This window comes from Ranitomeya variabilis, chromosome 2 (genome assembly GCF_051348905.1).
Source record: "Ranitomeya variabilis isolate aRanVar5 chromosome 2, aRanVar5.hap1, whole genome shotgun sequence".
In the NCBI taxonomy this organism is placed as follows: domain Eukaryota; kingdom Metazoa; phylum Chordata; class Amphibia; order Anura; family Dendrobatidae; genus Ranitomeya; species Ranitomeya variabilis.
In genome coordinates this window covers 732278302-732302019 of record NC_135233.1, presented here as the reverse complement: position 1 = coordinate 732302019, position 23718 = coordinate 732278302, and the positions used below count along the sequence as shown (strand labels likewise).

Here is a 23718-nt window from a genome sequence, read left to right as displayed (position 1 = left end):
GGAGAAGTCATTATTATGGGGGACTTCAACTACCCTGAAATAGATTGGGGAACAGAAACCTGCAGTTCCAGCAAAGGTAATCGGTTATTGACAACTATGAGAGACAATTACCTTTCACAACCGGTTCAGGACCCAACACGAAGGGGGGCACTGCTAGGCCTAATGTTAACCAACAGGCCAGACCGCATATCAAATATAAGGGTTGGGGGTCACTTGGGGAATAGTGATCACAAAATAATAAGTTTTCGTGTATCCTTTAATAAGATGTGTAGTGGAGGGGTGACAAAGACATTAAACTTCAGGAGGGCAAATTTCCAACGGATGAGAGATGATGTTGGTGCAATTAACTGGGACGATATCCTGAGACATAAAAATACACAAAGAAAATGGGAGACGTTTATTAGCATCCTGGATAGGACCTGTGCACAGTATATACTGTATGGGAATAAACATACTAGAAGTAGGAGGAAACCAATATGGCTAAATAGAGCTGTAAGGGGCGCAATAAGGGACAAAAATAAAGCATTTAGAGAATTAAAGGAAGTAGGTAGTGATGAGGCAGTAAATAAATACAGAAAATTAAATAAATTCTGTAAAAAGCAAATCAAGGCTGCAAAGATTGAGACAGAGAGACTCATTGCCAGAGAGAGTAAAAATAAATCAAAAATATTCTTTAACTACGTAAATAGTAAGAAACTAAAAAATTATAGTGTTGGCCCCCTTAAAAATAGTCTGGGTGAAATGGTGGATGAGGATGAGGAAAAAGGCAATATGCTAAATGACTTTTTTTCATCAGTATTTACACAAGAAAATCCCATGGCAGACAATATGATCAGTGATAACAAAAATTACCCATTAAATGTCACCTGCTTAACCCAGCAGGAAGTACGGCGGCATTTAAAAATCACTAAAATTGACAAATCTCCGGGCCCAGATGGGATACACCCCCGAGTGCTGCAGGAATTAAGTACAGTCATTGATAGACCATTATTTTTAATCTTTAAAGACTCTATAATAACAGGGTCTGTACCACAGGACTGGCGTATAGCAAATGTGGTGCCAATATTCAAAAAGGGGACACCTGTGTGGTATTTCCTGATGAAAGGGGCATGAGACCCCTGAAATGCGTTGAATAAAACCACTGTGAATCAACTATAATCTCCTGAAATTCATCTTTGCGGCAGCGCAGAATTTTAACTACAAATCTCCCTTTGAAGACATGAAATAGACGTCATCATGGCTACCAGTTGTTCATTTCTTCTGTGTGTTGTCTGAAGTCCTTGGAGAATGATGGAGAAGCAGTCAGGAGGTGACCCCCTCTTGACAGCCCCCTCCACCTCCTAAGAGCTGTGATTATAAATGTGTCCCATAGACCACGTGTCCTCTCTATATGGTGTTGTTATACTCTGAGCTACATATACAGAAATAGCTTATTGTAATGTCAGCGAGAGGCAATGTGCTCAGTACAGAATTGAGAATAAGAATAATTAAATTAATAATTAATATTTAACACTGGACCAAGGAAACCCAGTGGACATAGTGTATATGCTTTTCAAAAGCTTTTGATATGGTGCCACACAAAAGGTTGATACATATAATGAGAATAATGGGGTAGGGAAGTATATGTGTAAGTGGGTTAAGAGCTGGCTCAGGGATAGGCAACAAAGGGTGGTTATTAATGGAGCACACTCGGACTGGGTCACGGTTAGCAGTGGGGTACCACAGGGGTCTGTATTGGGCCCTCTTCTTTTTAACATATTTATTAATGACCTTGTAGGGGGCATACAGAGCAGAATTTCAGTATTTGCAGATGACTCTAAACTATGCAGGGTAATCAATACAGAAGAGGACAATTTTATATTACAGGATGATTTATGTAAACTAGAAGCTCGGGCTGATAAATGGCAAATGAGCTTTAATGGGGATAAATGTAAGGTCATGCACTTGATTAGAAGTAATAAGATGTATAACTATGTGCTTAATTCTAAAACTCTGGGGAAAACCATCAATGAAAAGACCTGGGTGTATGGTTGGATGACAAACTCACATTTAGTGGCCAGTGTCAGGCAGCTGCTACAAAGGCAAATAAAATAATGGAATGCATTAAAAGAGGCATAGATGCTCATGAGGAGAACATAATTTTACCTCTATACAAGTCACTAGTTCGACCACACTTAGAATACTGTGTACAGTTCTGGTCTCCAGTGTATAAGAAAGACATAGCTGAACTAGAGCGGGTGCAGAGAAGAGCGACCAAGGTTATTAGAGGACTGGGGGGTCTGCAATACCAAGATAGGCTATTACACTTGGGGCTATTTAGTTTTGAAAAATGAAGGCTAAGGGGTGATCTTATTTTAATATATAAATATATGGGACAGTACAAAGACCTTTCTAATGATCTTTTTAATCATAGACCTGAGACCGGGACAAGGGGGCATCCTCTACATCTGGAGGAAAGAAGGTTTAAGCATAATAACAGATGCGGATTCATTACTGTAAGAGCAGTGAGACTATGGAACTCTCTGCCGTATGATGTTGTAATGAGTGATTCATTACTAAAATTTAAGAGGGGGCTGGATACCTTTCTTGAAAAGTACAATGTTGCAGGTTATATATACTAGATTCCTTGATGGGGCGTTGATCCAGGGAACTAGTCTGATTGCCGTATGTGGAGTCGGGAAGGAATTTTTTTCCCCAAAGTAGAGCTTACTCTTTGCCACATGGTGTTTTTTTGCCTTCCTCTGGATCAACATGTTAGGGCATTTTAGGTTAGGCTATGGGTTGAACTAGATGGACTTAGTCTTCCTTCAACCTTAATAACTGTTACTATGTTCTCTGGGATAATTATTGTAGTTATACCTACCCGATGCAATGTATCACTTGTCGCTACGTTAACTTGTCAATTTGTGTACTACACAATACCTGTTTCAAAACCTTTTCACAATCTGCATCTGTACTATATTGAGGAAGCAAATAAGACTCTGTTCAGATTATGTTTCAGCCCTATGTTAGGAATATGGCCCAGAAAAACACAATGCATACACCATTGCTCAATGGATTGCATGAGAGTACAGGGTGGACCATTTATATGGATACAACTAAATATAATGGGAATCGTTGGTGATATCAACCTCCTGTTTGTGGCACATTAGTATATGGGAAGGGGACAACTTTTCAAGATGGGTGGTGACCATGGTGGCCATTTTGGACCCAACTTTATTGTTTTCAATGGGAAGAGGGTCATGTGACAAATCAAACTTATTGAGAATTTCACGAGAAAAACAATGGTGTACTTGGTTTTAACGTAACTTTATTCTTTCATGAGTTATTTACAAGTTTATGACCACTTATAAAATGTGCTCAAAGTGCTGCCCATTGTGTTGGATTGTCAATGCAACCCTCTTCTCCCACTCTTGACACACTGATAGCAACACCGCAGAAGAAATGCTAGCACAGGCTTCCAGTATCTGTTGTTTCAGATGCTGCACATCATTAAACTTCACAGCATAGACAATTGCCTTCAGATGACCCCAAAGATAAAAGTCTAATGGGGTCAGTTCAGAAGACCTTGGTGGCCATTCAACTGGCGACCAATCCACTTTCCAGGAAACTGTTCATGTAGGAATGCTCGGACCTGACACCCAAGATGGTGCGCCACCACATGATGGATGTCAGATCCGAGCATTCCTACATGAACAGTTTCCTGGAAAGTAGATTGGTAGTCGTGGGCCAGTTGAATGGCCACCAAGGTCTCCCGATCTGACCCCATTAGACTTTTATCTTTGGGGTATTTATTTAGATGTATCCATATAAGTGACCCACCCTGTATAATTTTGGAATACACTGGGCTGGTATGCAGTGCTATACAGTGCTATACTTTTTACTTCTTTACAGTGTAGTCAAATGCTCTTTTCAATACAAAAGGAAATAGTTGGTATATGGTTTCTTTACCTGGGAGATGCTTAGCGTATACACTGTCATGTCGTATCCTTCTTTATGAGGTGCTAACTGAAACATAATGTGAACAGAGCTTAGTACAAATATTTTGTCTAAGGATAGGTAATACCTTTTATAATTGATCAGGACACTACAATAACAATAGTTTAACTTTTCTTTTTGTGTCCTGTCACCACAAAACATTTCTTTCCGTGATTCTCTAACATGGCTTTTACAATGGCCACATTGTAAAAGATTTGGCTATACTTTGTTCCAAATAGCAATTGGCATGGGTCAGCTTTTCCCTGAAACAAAAAATGTTTTTGTCCAACTGTTCTGGAACATGCAGCCAAATCAATATGTGTTGTTTTTTTTTTGTTTTTTTTACAAGTTTCAGTGTCAAATGTTGGGGAAAAAAGGTTGGATGTGAAAAGCAGGGGATGGAACGTCAAATGCAAATGGAAAGTATCATTGTTAAACCCAAGAAAAGCTCTTGCTAAGATGTACCATGTATAGAAAAAATGGAAGTTCTAAGTGTTTATACATATAAAAAAGTATGTACGTTTATGTGTGACATGTATTTCTTTTTAACTAAGGAACGAGAGAAGAGAAGGCATGAGAGGATCCTTAGTGATGAACTGGTAGCTGCGGTTACCTATTTGAACCAGTTTATCCCCCCTGAGCGCAGCATTGTATACATTCCCTGGGATATGGCAAAGTATACTAAAAGGTAAAGATCTAATTCACAGATCGTGGTTCATGGTATACATCGTGAAAATCATTTAAAGGGATTATGCCAAGTATATAAGCATTTTCTATCTATAAAATTAGGGATAGCTTATTGCCGACTGGGAGCTTGAGAGTTTGAACCCCACCAATTCAGAAAACTAGCCTCTGCAGAGCCCTGTCAAGACGAAGTGGGTATTGAGCATATGCTTCTTTTCTCCATTACTGCTCTGTGGACTGCCAGAAATGACCAAGCATGGTCCTTGGCTGCCTTCCACTGTCCCATAATGAACGATTAGTGCGCATACTTGACTTGCAGAGCCCCGTTACCAGTATCTGTGGAGGTCCCAGTGGTCCCCTATGCTCAATAGGCTATTAAAGGGTTATTCCCCTGTAAAGTGCCAAGCATTTTACATTCAATGGACATTTTAGAGATGACATTTTAAGTCGTCTCTCTATTCATCTCCAATTTTGGAAATATGATTTATTAAATAACCTCATATAATTTTTCTTAAACCATTGAATACGGTGGGACGTCAGAACTGATTGGTGGAATAGATGAATGTAACTGTTCCAATAATGTTATAATTTTGTAACGGCTTAGTAAAGTATATGGCAGGTCTAGGTTAGCACAAAGAGCAAGATCTCAAACTTTCATAGATTGCAGTGTGTCTTGGGATACCACTCTGCATGTGGGGATCCCACAACCTAAAAGTTCAGACCTGACTTTTGCTAAAAATTTCAGTCCTACAGTGGGAGAAGGGGGCATTAGGGACTATTGTGACACTTTTGCTAATAGATGTTTATTTGTTTTTTTTAAATCACCATTCTGAAGTTGCCTCTCTTTTCTAAAAAATGGTAAAAAAGGCAGCCCCATGCTTGTGATAGGTACATTTTAAGCAATCATGTGAATATATCGTTTTTATTGCTAATATGAAAGGTGCATTGTATATCTGACATTACATTTTTCAGAAAAGTATTGATTTAGCGCAAAAAAGTTATTGTTCAAAATTAAATTTAGTGCAAAAACAAGTTCCTTATGCAGGGGTCAATTATTATATATATGGAATTATTTTCTTTTTTATTACAGTATTTAAAAAGCAATTTGTATAGAATAGTACAATCTTTATACTAAAGACAACCAAATAATGAGGAGAAAGGATGGAATGACCCAAAAGCAGAGCATTTAAAAAGGTTTTCTACTACCCTGAACCAATTAATAGTTTTGCCATAAATGCTTAAGGATAATGTCCCTAAAGATCCCCATGTACCATTTCTACCACGTTTCATGTTTTAGGACTTTCTACTTCGCTCCCTGTACCCTGACACCAGCACTGTTACAATAACCACTTCCTCTGCTCACTTGTTAAAACATTTCCCATTATTCCATGTCCTGGGCTGCAAGCCAGCAGTGAGCACAGACCTGTAACTGCACTTACACCCCTCCCATTGCTCCGCCAAGTCACACACAGGCCCAGCACAATCTCCTCTAAAGGACATTGCAAGGCATAGTAATGCATAAAGCACCATTAGGGTGGAAAAACAGTAGCGTATGGCATTGGATACGAGAGCGTTGGAAACGATATGCTAATGACTTTCATCTTCAGCTCTGCCGCGAGTGTGAGATTAGGGTCAGCTCACTGTGCTGCGATCCTCTTGCATGAGAGAATCGCAGTACAGGTGTGGATGAGACGTAGAAAGCAATTTCTCCATCTCCTCCATTGCCTGACTATGCATATATCGGACTACACTGGGATGGCATCTGAGTGCCGTCCGATGTTTCACATGCATCCATACAAGTCTTTGGGTGCGCTTGAAACATCGGACTGCACTCCGATGCCATCCCGGTGTAGTCCGATATATGCAGTGTGAGCCGAGTCTCACTGCCAATCATGGCAAGCTGCGATTGTTCTCTCATGCCCCATAATATAACATTGGTCCGAGTGCTATTTGATAAATCATCAGATGGCTGAATCACAGATTAAAGGGAATCTGGCACAATATTTTACATATCTAAACTATTAATCTTGGCATACGGACTATAGAGTGATGAAAAAGTCCTACTTGTATGTCTCCTATCAGCTGTGTTGTTGAAAAATCATCTTTTATCACTTGATATAAATTACCTCTTCCGGCTATTGGAAGAATGTGGTCTGGAAGAGAACTCTGCCTCCAGAGCTTATTTTACATGAAGGGCGAGTTACTAGTGAGACAACTAACACCGAACAGGAGAAATAAAAATGTTTACACTTTTTGCTTCTCTCTGATTCATGCTGTATTGCTACAATATTGCAACCCTGTTTGCCTGTGAGCTGGAAGGTGAGAGGAGCCTGCAGATGTGTCAGGTATAATCACACACAGCTCTGCAAGTGAGATCAGGAGAGCAGAGAGCAGCCATTACATATCACACTGGGAACTCCCCATATATTTAAAACAAGCTCTGGAGGCAGAGTTGTCTTCCGGGCAATATCCTCACCAAAGCTTGGAAGAGGTAATGTAAAGTGACAAAAGATGATTTCTCAGCAACAACACATCTGATCTGAGGCATACAGGGAGGACTGTTTTCAGCATTCTATAACCTGTATGGCCACTTTGTATTATATCTTATCAGATAAATCTGCTTCTTTCTCCTCTAGGACTGATTAGTCATGATCAAAATTCTTAATTCTTGGGTAAAATCTGTATTCAATGAAGACACTTTCCCATTAATGAGATAAGAGATGGTAGAAGTTGCTCCTCATAAGATTCTATGTAGAAGTGAGAAGCGGGAGGAGGGGAGAGCACTGCCTTTAGCTCATTCTCTTCCCTCTGTATAGAATCTCATCAGTAGCATCTGCATCTCCTATCTCATGAATAAACTTCTGTCTTAGCTGACCTTGATGACTGCATTTGGTTATTGTGGGGCAGCAATACTGCCAAGACTTAAGTGAAGACATTTAGAGGCCCAGATTCTGCCCCATCACAGCATGATTGGTAGTTTAATATTGGCTAGGAGTTAGTTCCAATGTCTACAATTTTAAGAATTGCATTTATAAAAATATCAGCATATTTACAGTCAATTAATATTTTACTTTTTAACACTTTATCCCCAAACTAATATTTGCTATATTTCAGCAAACTTTGCAACGTTTTGGATCGACTCAATGTCATTGCTGAAAATGTTGTGAAGAGAACGGGATTCTTTGTTAATCGACCAGATGCATATTGCAGTGTCCTAAGACCTGATGAAAAGTAAGCATTTTTCATTTGAATTTAGTTATTACATTCAATAAATGTTTCTCATTTAAATACTTAATAATTTATAACTAATAGAGGTTTTTGGCTAATTAGTTGTCTATTATAGATTAACTTGATTAAAACACATTAGTGTTTAGAAATGAAAATTTAGCATTATGAGAAACAGAGCGGTTCAGCTGCTCAGTATTCCAAGTCCAATACTCAGCCTCTTGTAGAGTCTAAGCAACTTACACAGGTCTTCCACCTTACATACACAGACCCAAATACCAAAGATGTTAGCACCTCTACTCATAGACAAGGAATGAACAGCTCCGCTGCCCTTTTAAACCAGCTGCACCTCCTGGATTAGAGTGTGATAATGACTAGTTCTGCCCCCCTCATCTAACAATTTTTAGAAAATCTGGACGCATATAATAGTGTTATTAAAGGGAATCTGTCACCCCAGAATTCGTCTATAAGCTAAGGCCACCGGCATCAGGGGCTTATCTACTGCATTCTGTAATGCTGAAGATAAGCCCCAGATGTAACCTGAAAGAGGAGAAAAACAAGTTAGATTATACTCACCTAGGGGGGGTGGTCCGGTGCGGTCCGATCCGATGGGCGTCGCTGTCCGGGTCCAGCGCCTCCCATCTTCATACGATAACGTCCTCTTCTTTTCTTCCTGCCGCGGCTCCTGCGCAGGCGTAATTCTCTGCCCTGTTGAGGGCAGCGTAAAGTACTGCAGTGCGCAGGCGCTGGGCCTCTCTGACCTTTCCTGTGCACTGCAGTACTTTGCTCTGCCCTCAACAGGGCAGATAAAGTATGCCTGCGCAGGAGCCGCGACAGGAAGCAAAGAAGAGGACGCCAGACCCGGACTGCGACGCCCATCGGACCAGACCGCAGCGGGACCGGCCCTGGACCGCTGCGGGACCGGCCCTGGGTGAGTATAATCTAACTTGTTTTTCTTATCTTTCAGGTAACATCGGGTCTTATCTACAGCATTCCAGAATGCTGTAGATAAACCCCTGATGCCAGGGCCTTAGTTTATAGGCGAATTTTGGGGTGACAGATACCCTTTAACCCTCTCAGTGCCTCCAGGATTCTGCATGCTTCTTGTCTACAATGCCAATATCCACTGCTGGTTATTCTTTGGAAGTACTGTGAACGCACTTTTACGATTATTAACATTAACAATATAATTGAGTAAGCAGAGGTGATGTCATCTATCCTAGGTGGCATGATCTGGGAGGCGTCGTTGGACCATCTGGACGCTTGCAGGTACTACTAAAGTTTCTGTTTGTGCATATATCTTATTAAATACAGGACAACACATTTCACCTAAGTGTCTGTCTGTTCAGATGTCCAATAGTTGTTTCAAATTTTGGATCCAAAAATTGCAGTAGAAATAGAATAGAGCACAATGATTTGAAAGGGAACTGATGTGCCATAAAAAAAGGTTTTCGGTTTGCCTACTTTTGAGCTGCTATTTTTTAACTGGACTAAAAATGTAGTATGCCCCAAAAAATGGAAAGAAACTGAAACCTTTTTCTTTAATATTGAAAAACATGAATTAGCATAAGAATCACCATTTTGTTAATGGATTTCTTTTTTTAGCACATTGCATGACTGGAACACTAGAGGTGTTTACAGACACCTATAGTGAAAACACACCTCTTCAAAAAAGAGCAAAAATGAATGCAAAACGCACCCCAAAACACGTCTGCAAATTGAGATTCTATTTTGGCTTTCATATGATAAGGCTTGTTAAAGGGTCGGTATTGATTTCTGGGATTGCCACTTCCAATTGATGACCCTAGAGTCTAAGTCCTCTTCTTTTCTGAAGAGAGAATTTGCAAATGTACTGTAACTGTCACATTGTTATTACATATAAATATTGTCAGTATGCATTTTTTTTAAGGCAAATGTTTGGGTAGTGACACCAGTAATAACATCATGGTTTGAATTGTCAACTTGGATAAAAAACTACACTACCATATCCCCCAATAAGAGACAAACAGACCATAAAAAGATACTACCCAGCACCACCAAGTTTATGATAACCATTGTTTTATTTATTTTTTTTTATAAATTAGTAGTGCACATGAAAATAATAAACTTTGCAATAATGTAAACTGTAAATAAACAAAATTTTTAGAAGAGACTGCAAAACAGAAAAAGGATTAAAACTAGAGTTGAGCGAATGCAGTGGATACTGAAAGTATTCAGACCCCTTTAAATTTTTCACTCTTCGTTTCATTGCAGCCATTTGGTAAATTCTAAAAAGTTCATTTGTTTTCTCATTAATTTACACTCTGCACCCCATCTTGACTAAAAAAAAACAAAAAAACCCAGAAATGTAGAAATTTTTGCAAATTTATTAAAAAAGAAAATCCGAAATATCACATGGTCATAAGTATTCAAACCCTTTGCTCAGACACTCATATTTAAGTCACATGCTGTTCATTTCCTTGTGATCCTCCTTGAGATGGTTCTACTCCTTCAATGGAGTCCTGCTGTGTTTAAATAAACTTATAGGACTTGATTTGGAAAGGCACACACCTGTCTATATAAGACCTCACAGCTCACAGTGCATGTCAGACCAAATGAGAATCATGAGGTCAAAGGAACTGACCAAGGAGCTCAAAGACAGAATTGTGGCAAGGCACAGATCTGGCCAAGGTTAGAAAATAATTTTTGCAGTACTCAAGGTTCCTAAGAGCACAGTGGCCTCCATAATCCCTAAATGGAAGAAGTTTGGGACTACCAGAAGTCTTTCTAGACCTGGCCGTCCAGCCAAACTGAGCAATTGTGGGAGAAGAGCCTTGGTGAGTGAGGTAAATAAGAACCCCAAGATCAGTGTGGCTGAGCTCCAGAGATGCACTAGGGAGATGGGAGAAAGTTCCACAAAGTCAACTATCACTGCAGACCACCAGTCTGGCCTTTTATGGCAGAGTGGCCCAACGGAAGCCTCTTCTCAGTGCAAGACATATGAAAGCCCGCATAGAGTTTGCTAAAAAACACACGAAGGACTCCCAGACTATGAGAAATTTGATTCTCTGGTCTGTTGAGACACAGATAAACCTTTACTCTGATTCAGAGCATGGAAATCCTTTTAGAACATCTGCAAAGGATGAGGGTGGCCTGGCGGTCCCTAATCCATGGATCTATTATATAGCATTCCAATGCCAACATATGGTAGGTTGGGGAGAACCAGAACAAAGTTCTTCAGCGGGGATAATCATTGAATACGCAGTGAATGGGAGTACCGGAATTTACGAGATATGCACCAATTTGGTTTGATTCTAGGTTGGCAGAGCTTATGAGATTGTGGGGGGTTCGGTCAGTGGAGGCGCATTGGTATTTGGTTTATGTCTCAGTTGTTTGATGGGGATGTTATTAAAACATTTGAAACACTTAGGAATGAGTTTCCTTTAAGTCAGAAGATGTTCTTTCAGTATCTGCAGTTGAGACATGCCCTAAATAGTCAAAATGAGGTGTGGCGCGTGATTCTGCAATCTGATAGCTTGTTGAATCTCATAGGGCCTCGGAGGAGTATGAAGGGGTTTATTACTTTGATGTATAGGGGTCTGATGGATACTTTTTTATTGAAGCACCTTAAGGATAAGGGAAAAATGGGTGGCAGACATGGGTCCCTTGTCGGAGTCTCAGTGGGAGTCCATACTACAAGGGCTTCCTTGAGTGAGGCTAAGAGGGTGTCACAGCTATACCTGGTTTATAGGGTGTACAGGACCCCGGTATGGATGATGAAGGCAGGATTGAGAGGTGACTCAAAATGCCCAAGGTGCGGTGAGGAAGGTGCTGATTTGCTACACATGATGTGGTCGTGTGCTCGCCTCCAGCCCTTTTGGGTGAAAGTGCTTAATTTGATTCAAGAGGTGACGGGGGTAAATGTGGTGCGCAGCCCGCTGACATGCCTCGTGGGCTGTATGAATGATATTGCTACGGATGAATGTGGAAGGTTGGCTATTTCAAGATTGTTCTATGCTGTTAGGAAGCTTATTGCGATGCATTGGTTGGATGAAAGACCACCAGGTAAAAAGGAATTGAACAAAATAAATTTTATTGTCCTTCTGGAAAGGAATATATACATCAAGGGAGGTCAGAATACAAAATTTGAAAATGTGTGGAGCTTATGGATGAATTACCCAGGCATGGCGTCTTCTGAGTTATTGCAGAATAGAATGGGTGTCATTTAGTTGCTTCTGGAGGGACTTCTACATGTACAATTGTACTTTTGTAAAGCTTGGTATAACTTTCAAGATGTTTTCAGATGATTTTATTGGACAAAGGACAGGGGATTGGGGGGAGGGAGGGGAGATGGGGGGTGGGTATGGGGTAAGAACATTGTTTACTTAAAATGAAAATGTATTCATTGGTTTTGTATTCATTGTACCTGTCTGGAAAATCTATCAGACTGTGTTACTTGTGTGTCCATATGCTTTAATAAAAACTGTGATTAAAAAATAAAAGTCAAATGGCGCTCCTTCCCTTTCGAGCCCTGCCGTGTGCCCAAACAGTAGTTTTCCCCCACAGGGTTTCTGCATGCTCAGGAAAAAATTACACAACAAATTGTGAGGTCCAATTTTTTCCTATTACTCTTGAGAATATAAAAAAAAATTGGGGTCTAAAGTAAAAATGTTTATATTAAGTAAACCCAGCACTCACCTTAAGTGATCAAACAGGATTTTTAATGTGATTCACTGTAGTAAAACGCTTCAGACCTTCATCAGTTACAGTGTCAGAATGATTCAATTTCACTGAAAGAGTCAGTGGTACTCAGTAGGATCACTAGATTAGGAGTTTTTTAAGGTGAGATATGGTGGTGTTAGAGCCTGATGGCAGACATAGCGCTGCGTGTGGCGGTGGCGCTGACTAACGCTGTGTCCACCGCTAGTCCGATCATCAGACTAGCGGTGGACACCACTTTCATCAGTGCCACCGAGGCGCTGGGGTCATTGCCGCGAGGCATTACTGGGAACGGGAGCATCGCGAGGAGCGAGAAGGCTGCCGGGGCCACGGGAAGGTGAGAATATCACAATTTTTTTAAAATTTTATTATTTTTAACATTATATCTTTTTACTATTGATGCTGCATAGTCAAACACTATGTTTGACAAGTGTGACCAACCTGTCAATCAGTTTTCCAAGTGATGCTACAGATCGCTTAGAAAACGCTAGCTTTTAGCGGGAATACGCATGCCAATTCCGCATGCGATATATCCGCAGCAGGAGTTGCAGAATTGCCGCAGAAATTTCCGCGGTAATTCTGCAACATGTGCACTTAGCCTTACTCCTAGTCCCTCTTGACTGCTTACAACCTGGTTTCCAACTGCAGCATTCTACTGAAACTGCCCTGACTTAAGTCACCAATGACCTACTAACCGCCAAGTCCAAGCGATAGTTTTCTGTCCTCCCCCTGGACCTCTCCTCTACCTTCAACACAGTGGACCATTCCCTCTTACTACAGATTCTCTCATCTTTTGGCAACACAGAACTGGCACTGTCCGTCTTCTCTTCATACCTAACAGACCGGACATTCAGCGTCTCCCACTCACACTCCACCTTCTCATCTTGCCCCCTATCTGTCGGTGTCCCCCAAGGTTCAGTTCTAGGACCCCTGCTCTTCTCCATCTACACCTACAGCCTTGTACAGCTCATAGAGTCCCACTACTTTCAATATCATCTCTATGCTGAGGACACACAGATCTACCTCTCTGAACCCGATATCACCTCCATACTATCTATTCCATCCACAGCCTGTCTTGTTCATACATCTGTGACCTAGTCTCCCACCATTTACCTGCACGCACCCTCCGATCCTCACAAAATCTCCTACTCTGCTTTTCTCTTATCTCCTCTTCCCTCAATTGCATATCAGATTGTTCCTGTGCATCCCTCCCTACTCTGGAACTCTGTACCTCAACATATCAGACTCTATTCTACCGTGGAAATCTTCAAAAGGCACCTGAAGATCCACCTCTCCTGTCAAGACTACAACCTGCAGTATTTATTCCACCATACTGCTGCACGACCAGCTCTACCCTCACCTACTGTATCCTCACCCATCCCTTGTAAACTGTGAGCCTCGCGGGCAGGGTCCTTTCTCCTCCTGTATCAGTCAGTGACTAGTTTTCTTCAAGAATATTATTCCCTTTTTCACATGTAAAGCGCCATGGAATAAATGTCGCTATAATAATAAATAATAGTAATTATATCTCAGACTAAATGTGTGTTTTTTCTTCCTCTTTTCTCAGACAGGAGTCCTTAGAACAAATTGTGTTGACTGCTTAGACCGGACCAATACTGCACAATTCATGGTGGGAAAGTGCGCTTTGGCCTACCAGCTGTACTCCCTAGGACTGATTGATAAACCTAATTTACAGTTTGATACGGATGCAGTTAGGTAAGCTATGTTTCTTTTTATTTTTGTATGTAACTCATTTTTGGCAGGTTGTTATCTGGAATACATTTGATATGCAAAGATAAGCAATTTCCTCTTGATATAGAAGCTTAATTTCAACTATTTTCATTAAATATATGTAATCCTGCTTTCCTTTTTTCTTTTGGAGAGAATTGCCACCGTTTGTAATTCTGTGATGTGTTCTTTTTGTATGATCTGCATTTTGACACATCACAGTGAACTAATCTGCTCAATTCACAAATTGATTAATAATTTACCTGCTACTTTAAAGATTTTAGGACTCCTTTACTCATGTTCCTGTGAAATCATTATTATGCTATGTTTTTTTTAATGTAAGCTCTATCTGTGACATATCTTTTTTTCTTTACATTGTAAACAACAGCATTAAACTATAATAACATGTACGGTAACTTAGGGGCAGTAAAAGGTGAAAGACTGCATTTTATTTTCAGTTATTATGTGGATTTATTCTTTATGTAATGCTTATTCTTGTTAAACGCATAAGGTCATTTGTCCTTCTGACACGTCCAAATATACGGTATACCATGCAATTCAATAATTTGATCATCTAGTCTGATGAGTACAGTAGGTCTGGTTATACAATATATCAATTTTACTATACTTTTAGATACTTCTGTTAAAACTTGTTAGCACAGTCACATGTCCTAAGCACATTGCAGCCTCCATATGATTTAGTAACACGATAGAAAAAGCCGCAGCCGTGTGTGCTTATTCATATGACTGTCAGGACTCCCTGTAGTTTTGGCTTTTTCCACCAACCGCTTTCATTTAGCAGCACACCAGAAGTATCGATATAACTGCAAATCATTAGCAAGATAGGATAGTGATGAAAAGAGTGTATCAAAAGGCAATACGGAACATGTGACTTTGGTCTAGGACTTTGTGTGTATCTTAATACTGAGTAATGAAATGTAATGTTCTGTGCCATGATTACAGGAATTAATTTGTATCATGACTAGCAATCTTAAAAAGAACTTGACAGCTTGCCCAGGTCTTTCAGACCGCCCCCATGTATTTATTGCTGTGTGAATACCCTTCATAACATGTCCTTTTCATTAGCTACAGCATTACCGCTCATTGCAATAAGCTATTTTATAACTTTGTTGGTGATATGCTAATTTGTGGGTGACTAGTTGAGGGGGCATTGTTTTCCCTATGCCAGTCATCCCACTAACCAAGATATGACTCCTCTGTAGCGTATATAAACTCAGGCAGCCATAATGTGCACAGTTCTGGTCTCCGGTGTATAAGAAAGACATAGCTGAACTAGAGCGGGTGCAGAGAAGAGCGACCAAGGTTATTAGAGGACTGGGGGGTCTGCCATACCAAGATAGGTTATTACACTTGGGGTTATTTAGTTTGGAAAAACGAAGGCTAAGGGGTGATCTTATGTTAATGTATAAATATATGAGGGGACAGTACAAAGACCTTTCTGATGATCTTTTTAATCATAGACGTGAGACAGGGACAAGGGGGCATCCTCTACGTCTGGAGGAAAAAAGGTTTAAGCATAATAACAGACGCAGATTCTTTACTGTAAGAGCAGTGAGACTATGGAACTCTCTGCCGTATGATGTTGTAATGAGTGATTCATTAATTAAATTTAAGAGGGGACTGGATGCCTTTCTGGAAAAGTATAATGTTACAGGTTATATACACTAGATTCCTTGATAAGGCGTTGATCCAGGGAACTAGTCTGATTGCCATATGTGGGGTCGGGAAGGAATTTTTTTCCCCATGATGGAGCTTACTCTTACCACATGGGTTTTTTTTGCCTTCCTCTGGATCAACATGTTAGTGCATGCTAGGCTATGGGTTGAACTAGATGGACTTAAAGTCTTCCTTCAACCTTAATAACTATGTTACTATGTTACTATGAAATAATATAAATATATATGTGTGTGTTCATATATATGTGTATATACTGCTCAAAAAAAATAAAGGCAACACTAAAATATCACATCCTATATATCCATGAATGACATATTCCAGTTGCAAAACTTTATTCATTACATAGTGGAATACATTGAAAACAATGAAACATAACAATGATCAATGTAAATCAAAATTAATATCCCATGGAGGTCTGGATTTGGAATGATACTAAAAATCAAAGTGGAAAATCAAATTACAGGCTGATCCAACTTCAGTGGAAATGAGAAAAAAGGAGAGACAGTACAGCTTTATTATAATATACACAAGACACATATGAGATCAGAAGCTGCTAGGAGTAATTACATGATAGATGTTGAATGATGAGGAGAAAAAATGACCATCACCCAGACGTGATAGAGACCAGTGCAGACCCAAATGTAAAAGGGCAAGGGTAAACAAGCCACACAAACAGTCGCTGACTGCTTTATCATTAATCCACTATGGGACTCAGAGGGTTGCAATCCACCGTTGAGAAGCAGCAGAGAGCAGTTCGGTGGTAAGTTGCTAATAAGGTGTTACCTGCATGTATTTGCACAATGCACCCTCTGCAGACAATGACAGCGGTCTACAAGAACCTCTGGAGGGGGGGGGGCACTGATGCAAGATGCATGAATGCAATATCGCAATAATATCAAATTAACATTTACCCATTGTAGTAGTAGCAGCACGGGAGCATGTGCAGATGTATAAAGTATGATGGGGATGGAAAGGGGTATTACCTGAACATGGTGGGATCCTGCATGGAGTGCAGCGTTCACCTCTGATTGCAATGAGCCCTGGCTGCGCAGTACAGAAGTGGGGGAATTCTCTCTGTGCAAAAGTGGAAGCAAGGATACGGCTCCAGCAGGTAAAATGAATAAACCTTCTTTTGAATTAAGATGAAAAAATATGGCATTGTTATGACAGGCCAATTAGGTATGTTCTGTTATTGTTATGCCTCTTCCTTATTCCAACCCACAAATTAGCATATCACTAACAAAGTTATAAAATAGCTTATTGCAATGAGTGGTAATGCTGTAGCTAATGAAAAGGAGATGTTATGGAGGGTACTCACACAGCAATAAGTACATGGTGGCGGTCTGGAAGACCTGGGCAAGCTGTCAAGTTCTCTTGCTAGTAGTGTTGAGCATTCCGATGCTGCAAGTATCGGGTATCGGCCGATACTTGCTGTATCGGAATTTCCGATACCGAGATCCGATATTTTTGTGATATCGGGTATCGGTATCGAAACAACATTAATGTAAAAATGTGTAAAAGAAAGAATTAAAATAAAAAATATCGCTATACTCACCTCTCCGACGCAGCCTGGACCTCAGCGAAGGAACCGGCAGCGTTGTTTGTTTAAAATTCGCGCTTTTACTTGGTTACGTGAATTCCCGGCTTGTGATTGGTCAGGGCGCCATGTTGCCGGGACGCGGACCAATCACAGTAAGCCGTGACGAAATTACGTCACGGCTTGCTGTGATTGGTCCGCGTCCCGGCAACATGGCCGCCATTAACCAATCACAAGCCGTGACGTCACGGGAGGCTGGACTTGCGCACTTTTTAAAAAGCGCGCGTGTCCAGCCTCCAGTGACGTCCCGGCTTATGATTGGTCACGGCGCCATGTTGCCGGGACGCGGACCAATCACAGTAAGCCGTGACGAAATTACGTCACGGCTTGCTGTGATTGGTCCGCGTCCCGGCAACATGGCCGCCATTAACCAATCACAAGCCGTGACGTCACGGGAGGCTGGACACGCGCGCTTTTTAAAAAGTGCGCAAGTCCAGCCTCCCGTGACGTCACGGCTTGTGATTGGTTAATGGCGGCCATGTTGCCGGGACGCGGACCAATCACAGCAAGCCGTGACGTAATTTCGTCACGGCTTGCTGTGATTGGTCCGCGTCCCGGCAACATGGCCGCCCTGACCAATCACAAGCCGGGAATTCACGTAACCAAGTAAAAGCGCGAATTTTAAACAAACAACGCTGCCGGTTCCCTCGCTGAGGTCCCGGCTGCGTCGGAGAGGTGAGTATAGCGATATTTTTTATTTTAATTCTTTCTTTTACACATTTATATGGTTCCCAGGGCCTGAAGGAGAGTTTCCTCTCCTTCAGACCCTGGGAACCATCAGGGAATACCGTCCGATACATGAGTCCCATTGACTTGTATTGGTATCGGGTATCGGTATCGGATTGGATCCGATACTTTGCCGGTATCGGCCGATACTTTCCGATACCGATACTTTCAAGTATCGGACGGTATCGCTCAACACTACTTGCTAGTCATGATACAAATTAATTCCTGTAATCCTGGCACAGAACATTACATTTCATTACTTAGTATTAAGATACACACAAAGTCCTAGACCAATGTCACATGCCTAACCATGCTGGCGTCGGATCTTTGCTTCTACTTTTGCACTTTGCCTCCACGTCTGGCAGAGACCAGATGCCGTGCTCCGCTCATGGAACTCATGAAGTCCTTTCCAAGGGTGAGCTCAACAAACTTTTTTTTTTTACATTTTAGGAGATTCCCTCTGTACTGCTGAATCACGTCTCATTAAAGGAAAGGTTGAATGAACACGTGGAGGCCCTAGAGGAAGTGTTAAATACAGAGGTTTGTCCCGCAAACCTTGGAGATTCCAAGACTTGTGGAGCAGCCCCTTACCCGCTTGCCCCCACAGCCACCAGGGTCACCCAGTGCCCAGTCAGTGAGTTGTAATGCCCCAGCAGTGCAGCACTGTATTAGGCCAAAAGTTTATCAGTAAGGCTACTTTCACACTAGCGTCGTACTCGGCCCGTCGCAGAGCGTCGGGCCGACGTATCGACGTTAGCGTTGTATACACCGCACAACGGGGCAGCGGATGCATTTTTCCAGCGCATCCGCTGCCCCATTGTGAGGTGCGGGGAGGTGGGGGCGGAGTTCCGGCCGCGCATGCGCGGTCGGAAATGGCGGTCCGTCGGCCGCAAAAAACGTTACAAGCAACGTTTTTTGCAGCCGACGGTCCGCCACAACACGGCGCAACCGTCGCATGACGGTTGCGACGTGTGTCAGTGCGTCGCAAATGCGTCGCTAATGTTAGTCAATGGGAAAAAAACACATCCTGCAATCACTTTTGCAGGATGCGTTTTTTTGCCAAAACGACGCATTGCGACGTATTGAAAAAAACGCTAGTGTGAAAGTAGCCTAAGAAATGTGGACCACGGACTGCAGAACACTATTAGCCGTAATGATTTTGATTAGCAAATGGGGCCTCCTGAGTCCTGCTTACAACACAGTTTTACCCCAAATGATTTTGAGTGGGTAATGTGGACTCCTGCCTGCACAACACTATTAGCACAAACTAGTTAGATGCTGGAAGGTCGATTTTACATAGGACAGGATCCTATCTAACTATATGCCAAGTTAACTTGCAGGAGCAGCCTCTCTGCTCTTTTACACTGAGAAAATTGCACCAGCAAAATAACATTTTCACTTTATATATGGAGAGAGTCATGTGACTTGGACAGCCAATAACAGAAAGCTTTGTGTCCTGCTGTTGTAGATGGTTTCTGCTCCCTGATTGGCTTCCCGAATCTGCACACATTAAGTTATTTCTTAAAAAGTTATAGTTTTCCATTTCTCTGACCTATACACCTCCCTTCCCCTCATAAAACATGCCCCCCCCACTGCTCATCATACATCACCATCTCCTAGCCAAAGTCATATCAAAAGCATAAGTAGAAATGCAATTATTTTCCGAACTGTGACCCAATTTTGCTGACGTTGAGGAAAAATGCTTGAGCAGTGTGGCTTTGTGTGTCTATCTATCTATCTATCTATCTATCTATCTATCTATCTATCTATCTATCTATCTATATCTTCACCCGCCTCTGTTCCTTATCTAATCTCGCAACCTCTCCCTTCCCCCTATCTGAGCACCATCTACTCACCTTCTCATCCTTGTCCTCCTCACCTGCCCCCCATGTCCAGCCATTATCACATCCACGCAGAAACCTCGCACACCTAGACATTCACAGACTCTATCCTACCCTTGTCCTCCATATCTTCACTCCACAACACGGACAGCGCCACCGCGTTCTATAACTCCACTCTCACATCAGCCATAGACTCAGTCGCCCCTCTCATGCATGGCAAAGTGCGAGGAACCAATAGGCAACCTTGGCATAACAATCTCACAAAAAACTTCGACAAGCATCCAGGGTTGCAGAGCGACGTTGGAAGAAAACACGCCTGCCAGACGACTTCACTGCTTTCAAACAAGCTTCATTTGACTTCAAATTAGCCCTCACCTCTGCTAAACAGACCTATTTCACTAACCTTGTATCTTCACTATCCTACAACCCAAAACAAATGTTCAGCACATTTAACTCCCTCCTCCGCCCACCACTGTTCCACCACCCCAACCACTCCATATACCAGACCTCTGCCCTTCCCTAATAACCTCTCCAACATCACTGAAGGAGAGCTTAATCGCCTCTTTTCAAATCACGCCTCACCACCTGTGCACTTGACCCCATCCCCTCCCACTTGCTCCCCAACCTCACTAACATGCTCATTCCAGCCCTAACCCATCTCTTCAACCTATCGCTATCTTTTGGTACCTTCCCCTCTGCCTTCAAACATGCCACCATCACACCCATCCTCAAAAAAACTAACCTTGACCCAACTGCTATGCCCAGCTACCGCCCCATATCACTGATCCCATTTGCTTCAAAACTCCTTGAGCAGCATGTCCATGCTCAAATTTCCTCCCACCTCTCATATAACTCTCTCCTTGACAACCTCCAATCTGGCTTCCGCCCCCACCATTCCACCGAAACTGCCCTGACAAAAATTACTAATGACTTACTCACACAGTTCTCCATCCCCCTCCTTCTTGACCTGTCCTCTGCCTTCGACACAGTCGATCACTGCCTACTGCTACAGATTCTTTCTTCCCTTGGCATCAAAGACCTTGCCCTGTCCTGGATTGCCTCATACCTTTCCGACCGCACATTTAGCGTTTCCCACTCCCACACTACCTACTCATCCCGCCCTCTCTCTGTTGGAGTCCCTCAAGGCTCTGTCCTAGGGCCCCTACTTTTTTCCATCTATACCCTTGGCCTAGGGCAACTCATAAAGTCCCATGGCTTCCAGTACCACCTGTATGCGGACGACACTCAGATCTACCTCTCTGGCTCAGATGTCGCCTCTCTTCTGTCCAGAATCCCGGAGTGTCTGTCAGCCATATCCTCCTTCTTCACCTCTCGCTTCCTAAAACTCAATGTAGACAAAACTGAACTCATCATCTTTCCCCCATCTCGCGTATCTCCCCTACCCGATCTATTTATTATGGTAAACGGCATCACGTTCTCTCCCGCACCCGAAATCCGCTGCCTCGGAGTAACTCTCGACTCTGCCTTGTCCTTCAAACCGCACGTTCAAACTCTTACCACCTCCTGTCGCCTCCAACTCAAAAATATTGCCAGAATCCGTCCCTTCCTCACCCCACAATCTACTAAGACTCTTGTGCATGCCCTCATCATCTCCCGCCTCGACTACTGCAACACCCTCCTCTGTGGCCTCCCCGCTAACTCTCTTGCACCACTCCAGTCTGTCCTCAACTCTGCTGCCCGGCTAATCCACCTCTCTCTTCGCTACTCCTCTGCTTCTCCCCTCTGCAAATCCCTCCACTGGCTCCCAATTCCCCAACGAATCCAGTTCAAACTACTAATACTGATCTACAAAGCCATCCACAACCTGTCCCCTCCCTATATCTCTGAACTAATCTCCCAATACCTTCCCTCACGTAATCTCCGATCCTTCCAAGACCTCCTACTCTCCTCCACACTTATTCGTTCCTCACACAACCATCTCCAAAATTTCTCCCGAATATCTCCCATCCTCTGGAATTCCATGCCTCAACGCGTCCAACTATCCACCACCCTTGGATCCTTCAGACGGAACCTGAAAACCCATCTCTTCAAGAAAGCCTGCAGCCTGCAATAACCATTCTGTCGCATCGCCAGAGCAGCCGCCTCACCACCGCCAGAGCTGCTGCACCTCTGACCTTCTGTCTCTTCCCCACTATCCCATAGAATGTAAGTCCGCAAGGACAGGGTCCTCTCCCCTCTGTACCAGTCTGTCACTGTAAACTTGTTTACTGTAAACGATATTTATAACCCTGTATGTAACCCTTTCTCATGTACAGCACCATGGAATTAATGGTGCTATATAAATTAATAATAATAATAATAATAATAACAACATGTGTATGTATACTCTGTTTATATTTATGTATTAAATCTGAGATTTCAAAATTATAAAATTATGCTTGATTTTCTATGTTATAGGTTATTTGAAGAACTCTATGAGGATCATGGTGACACTCTGTCTCTACAGTACGGTGGTTCTCAACTTGTCCATAGGGTCAAAACCTACAGAAAAATAGCACCATGGACTCAACATTCCAAGGATATCATGCAGACCCTCTCCAGATACTATAGTAATGCATTTTCAGGTAAGCACATGCACCTTTATTGTATGGACTGATTTTTGACCTAATAGACAGTGTTGCAATATGCATATGGAACGTTTTCATACCTAGTATCATAAGATTGTAGTTTTCCTTATTGTGTCATATTAGAAAAACTATTGCGTATATTTGTGTCACTTGGCACAGGAACATGTTGTACCCTTAACGACCGCCTACACGCCTTTTAACAGCGGTCGTTGGGGTACTTAAACCATAGCGCCGTTAATTAAAGTGTATAGCTCCCCCAGAGTCGGATTTTCTCTCCGGGGTGTATAGTGTATAGCCGAGACCCCAGAGAACATGATTCGGGTCTTTTTTACTGACCCGCCGGGTTGCGATTATTAACCGTATACCGGCGACCGAAAAAAAGCGTGATTTGCCATTTAAATTCTTTGTCCTCCGATGTGATTGCACATCAGAGGACAGAGACATAGGGTTTCCGATCCCTCCTGGTACCTCCCAGTGCTCCTCGTAATCCCCCCATGGGCGCCGCCATTTTCTCCCAGGAAGAAAATGGGGCGCGCAGTGCTCCTGCCCAATCTGCCGACCTGCAGATCTTGGGGACTTGGCTGTCGGGTGTAGCCAAGACCCCAAAGAACATGATTCGGGTCTGTTTATACCAACCCATGTTTTGCGATCGCCGTTACTAACCGTGTAACGGCGGCGGCAAAAAGAAAAAAAAGTCCGATGTGCCATCGCACATCAGAGGAGAGAGAAATAAGGTCCCTTATACTTACCAGTGTCTCCCGGTGCTCCTTGGCCCTCCTGCCCGCCATGGGCGCCGCCATCTTTCTCCGGGAAGAAAATGGCGGGCGCATGCGCAGTGCACCACCGAGATCTGCCGGCCGGCACCTGACAACAATAGGAACATTTTTCCTATTGGTTCATTTTGGTCACTGTGATAGACCCTATCACAATGACCAAAATAAAAAAAAATAGTAAA

General features: G+C 42.4%; 1 protein-coding gene across 3 annotated transcripts in view; it reads left to right on the top strand.

The window, feature by feature from the left end:
- The window catches only part of FIG4 (FIG4 phosphoinositide 5-phosphatase), a 613672-nt gene that overhangs the window by 260865 nt on the left and 329089 nt on the right, over nucleotides 1-23718 (top strand). For all 3 annotated transcript variants that reach the window (XM_077289568.1, XM_077289569.1, XM_077289567.1), the window contains 5 exons: nucleotides 4533-4666; nucleotides 7777-7893; nucleotides 9111-9156; nucleotides 14153-14301; nucleotides 22594-22760. In XM_077289568.1, the coding sequence (XP_077145683.1) occupies nucleotides 4533-4666; nucleotides 7777-7893; nucleotides 9111-9156; nucleotides 14153-14301; nucleotides 22594-22760 (613 nt within the window). The remainder of the gene's footprint in view (nucleotides 1-4532; nucleotides 4667-7776; nucleotides 7894-9110; nucleotides 9157-14152; nucleotides 14302-22593; nucleotides 22761-23718) is intronic.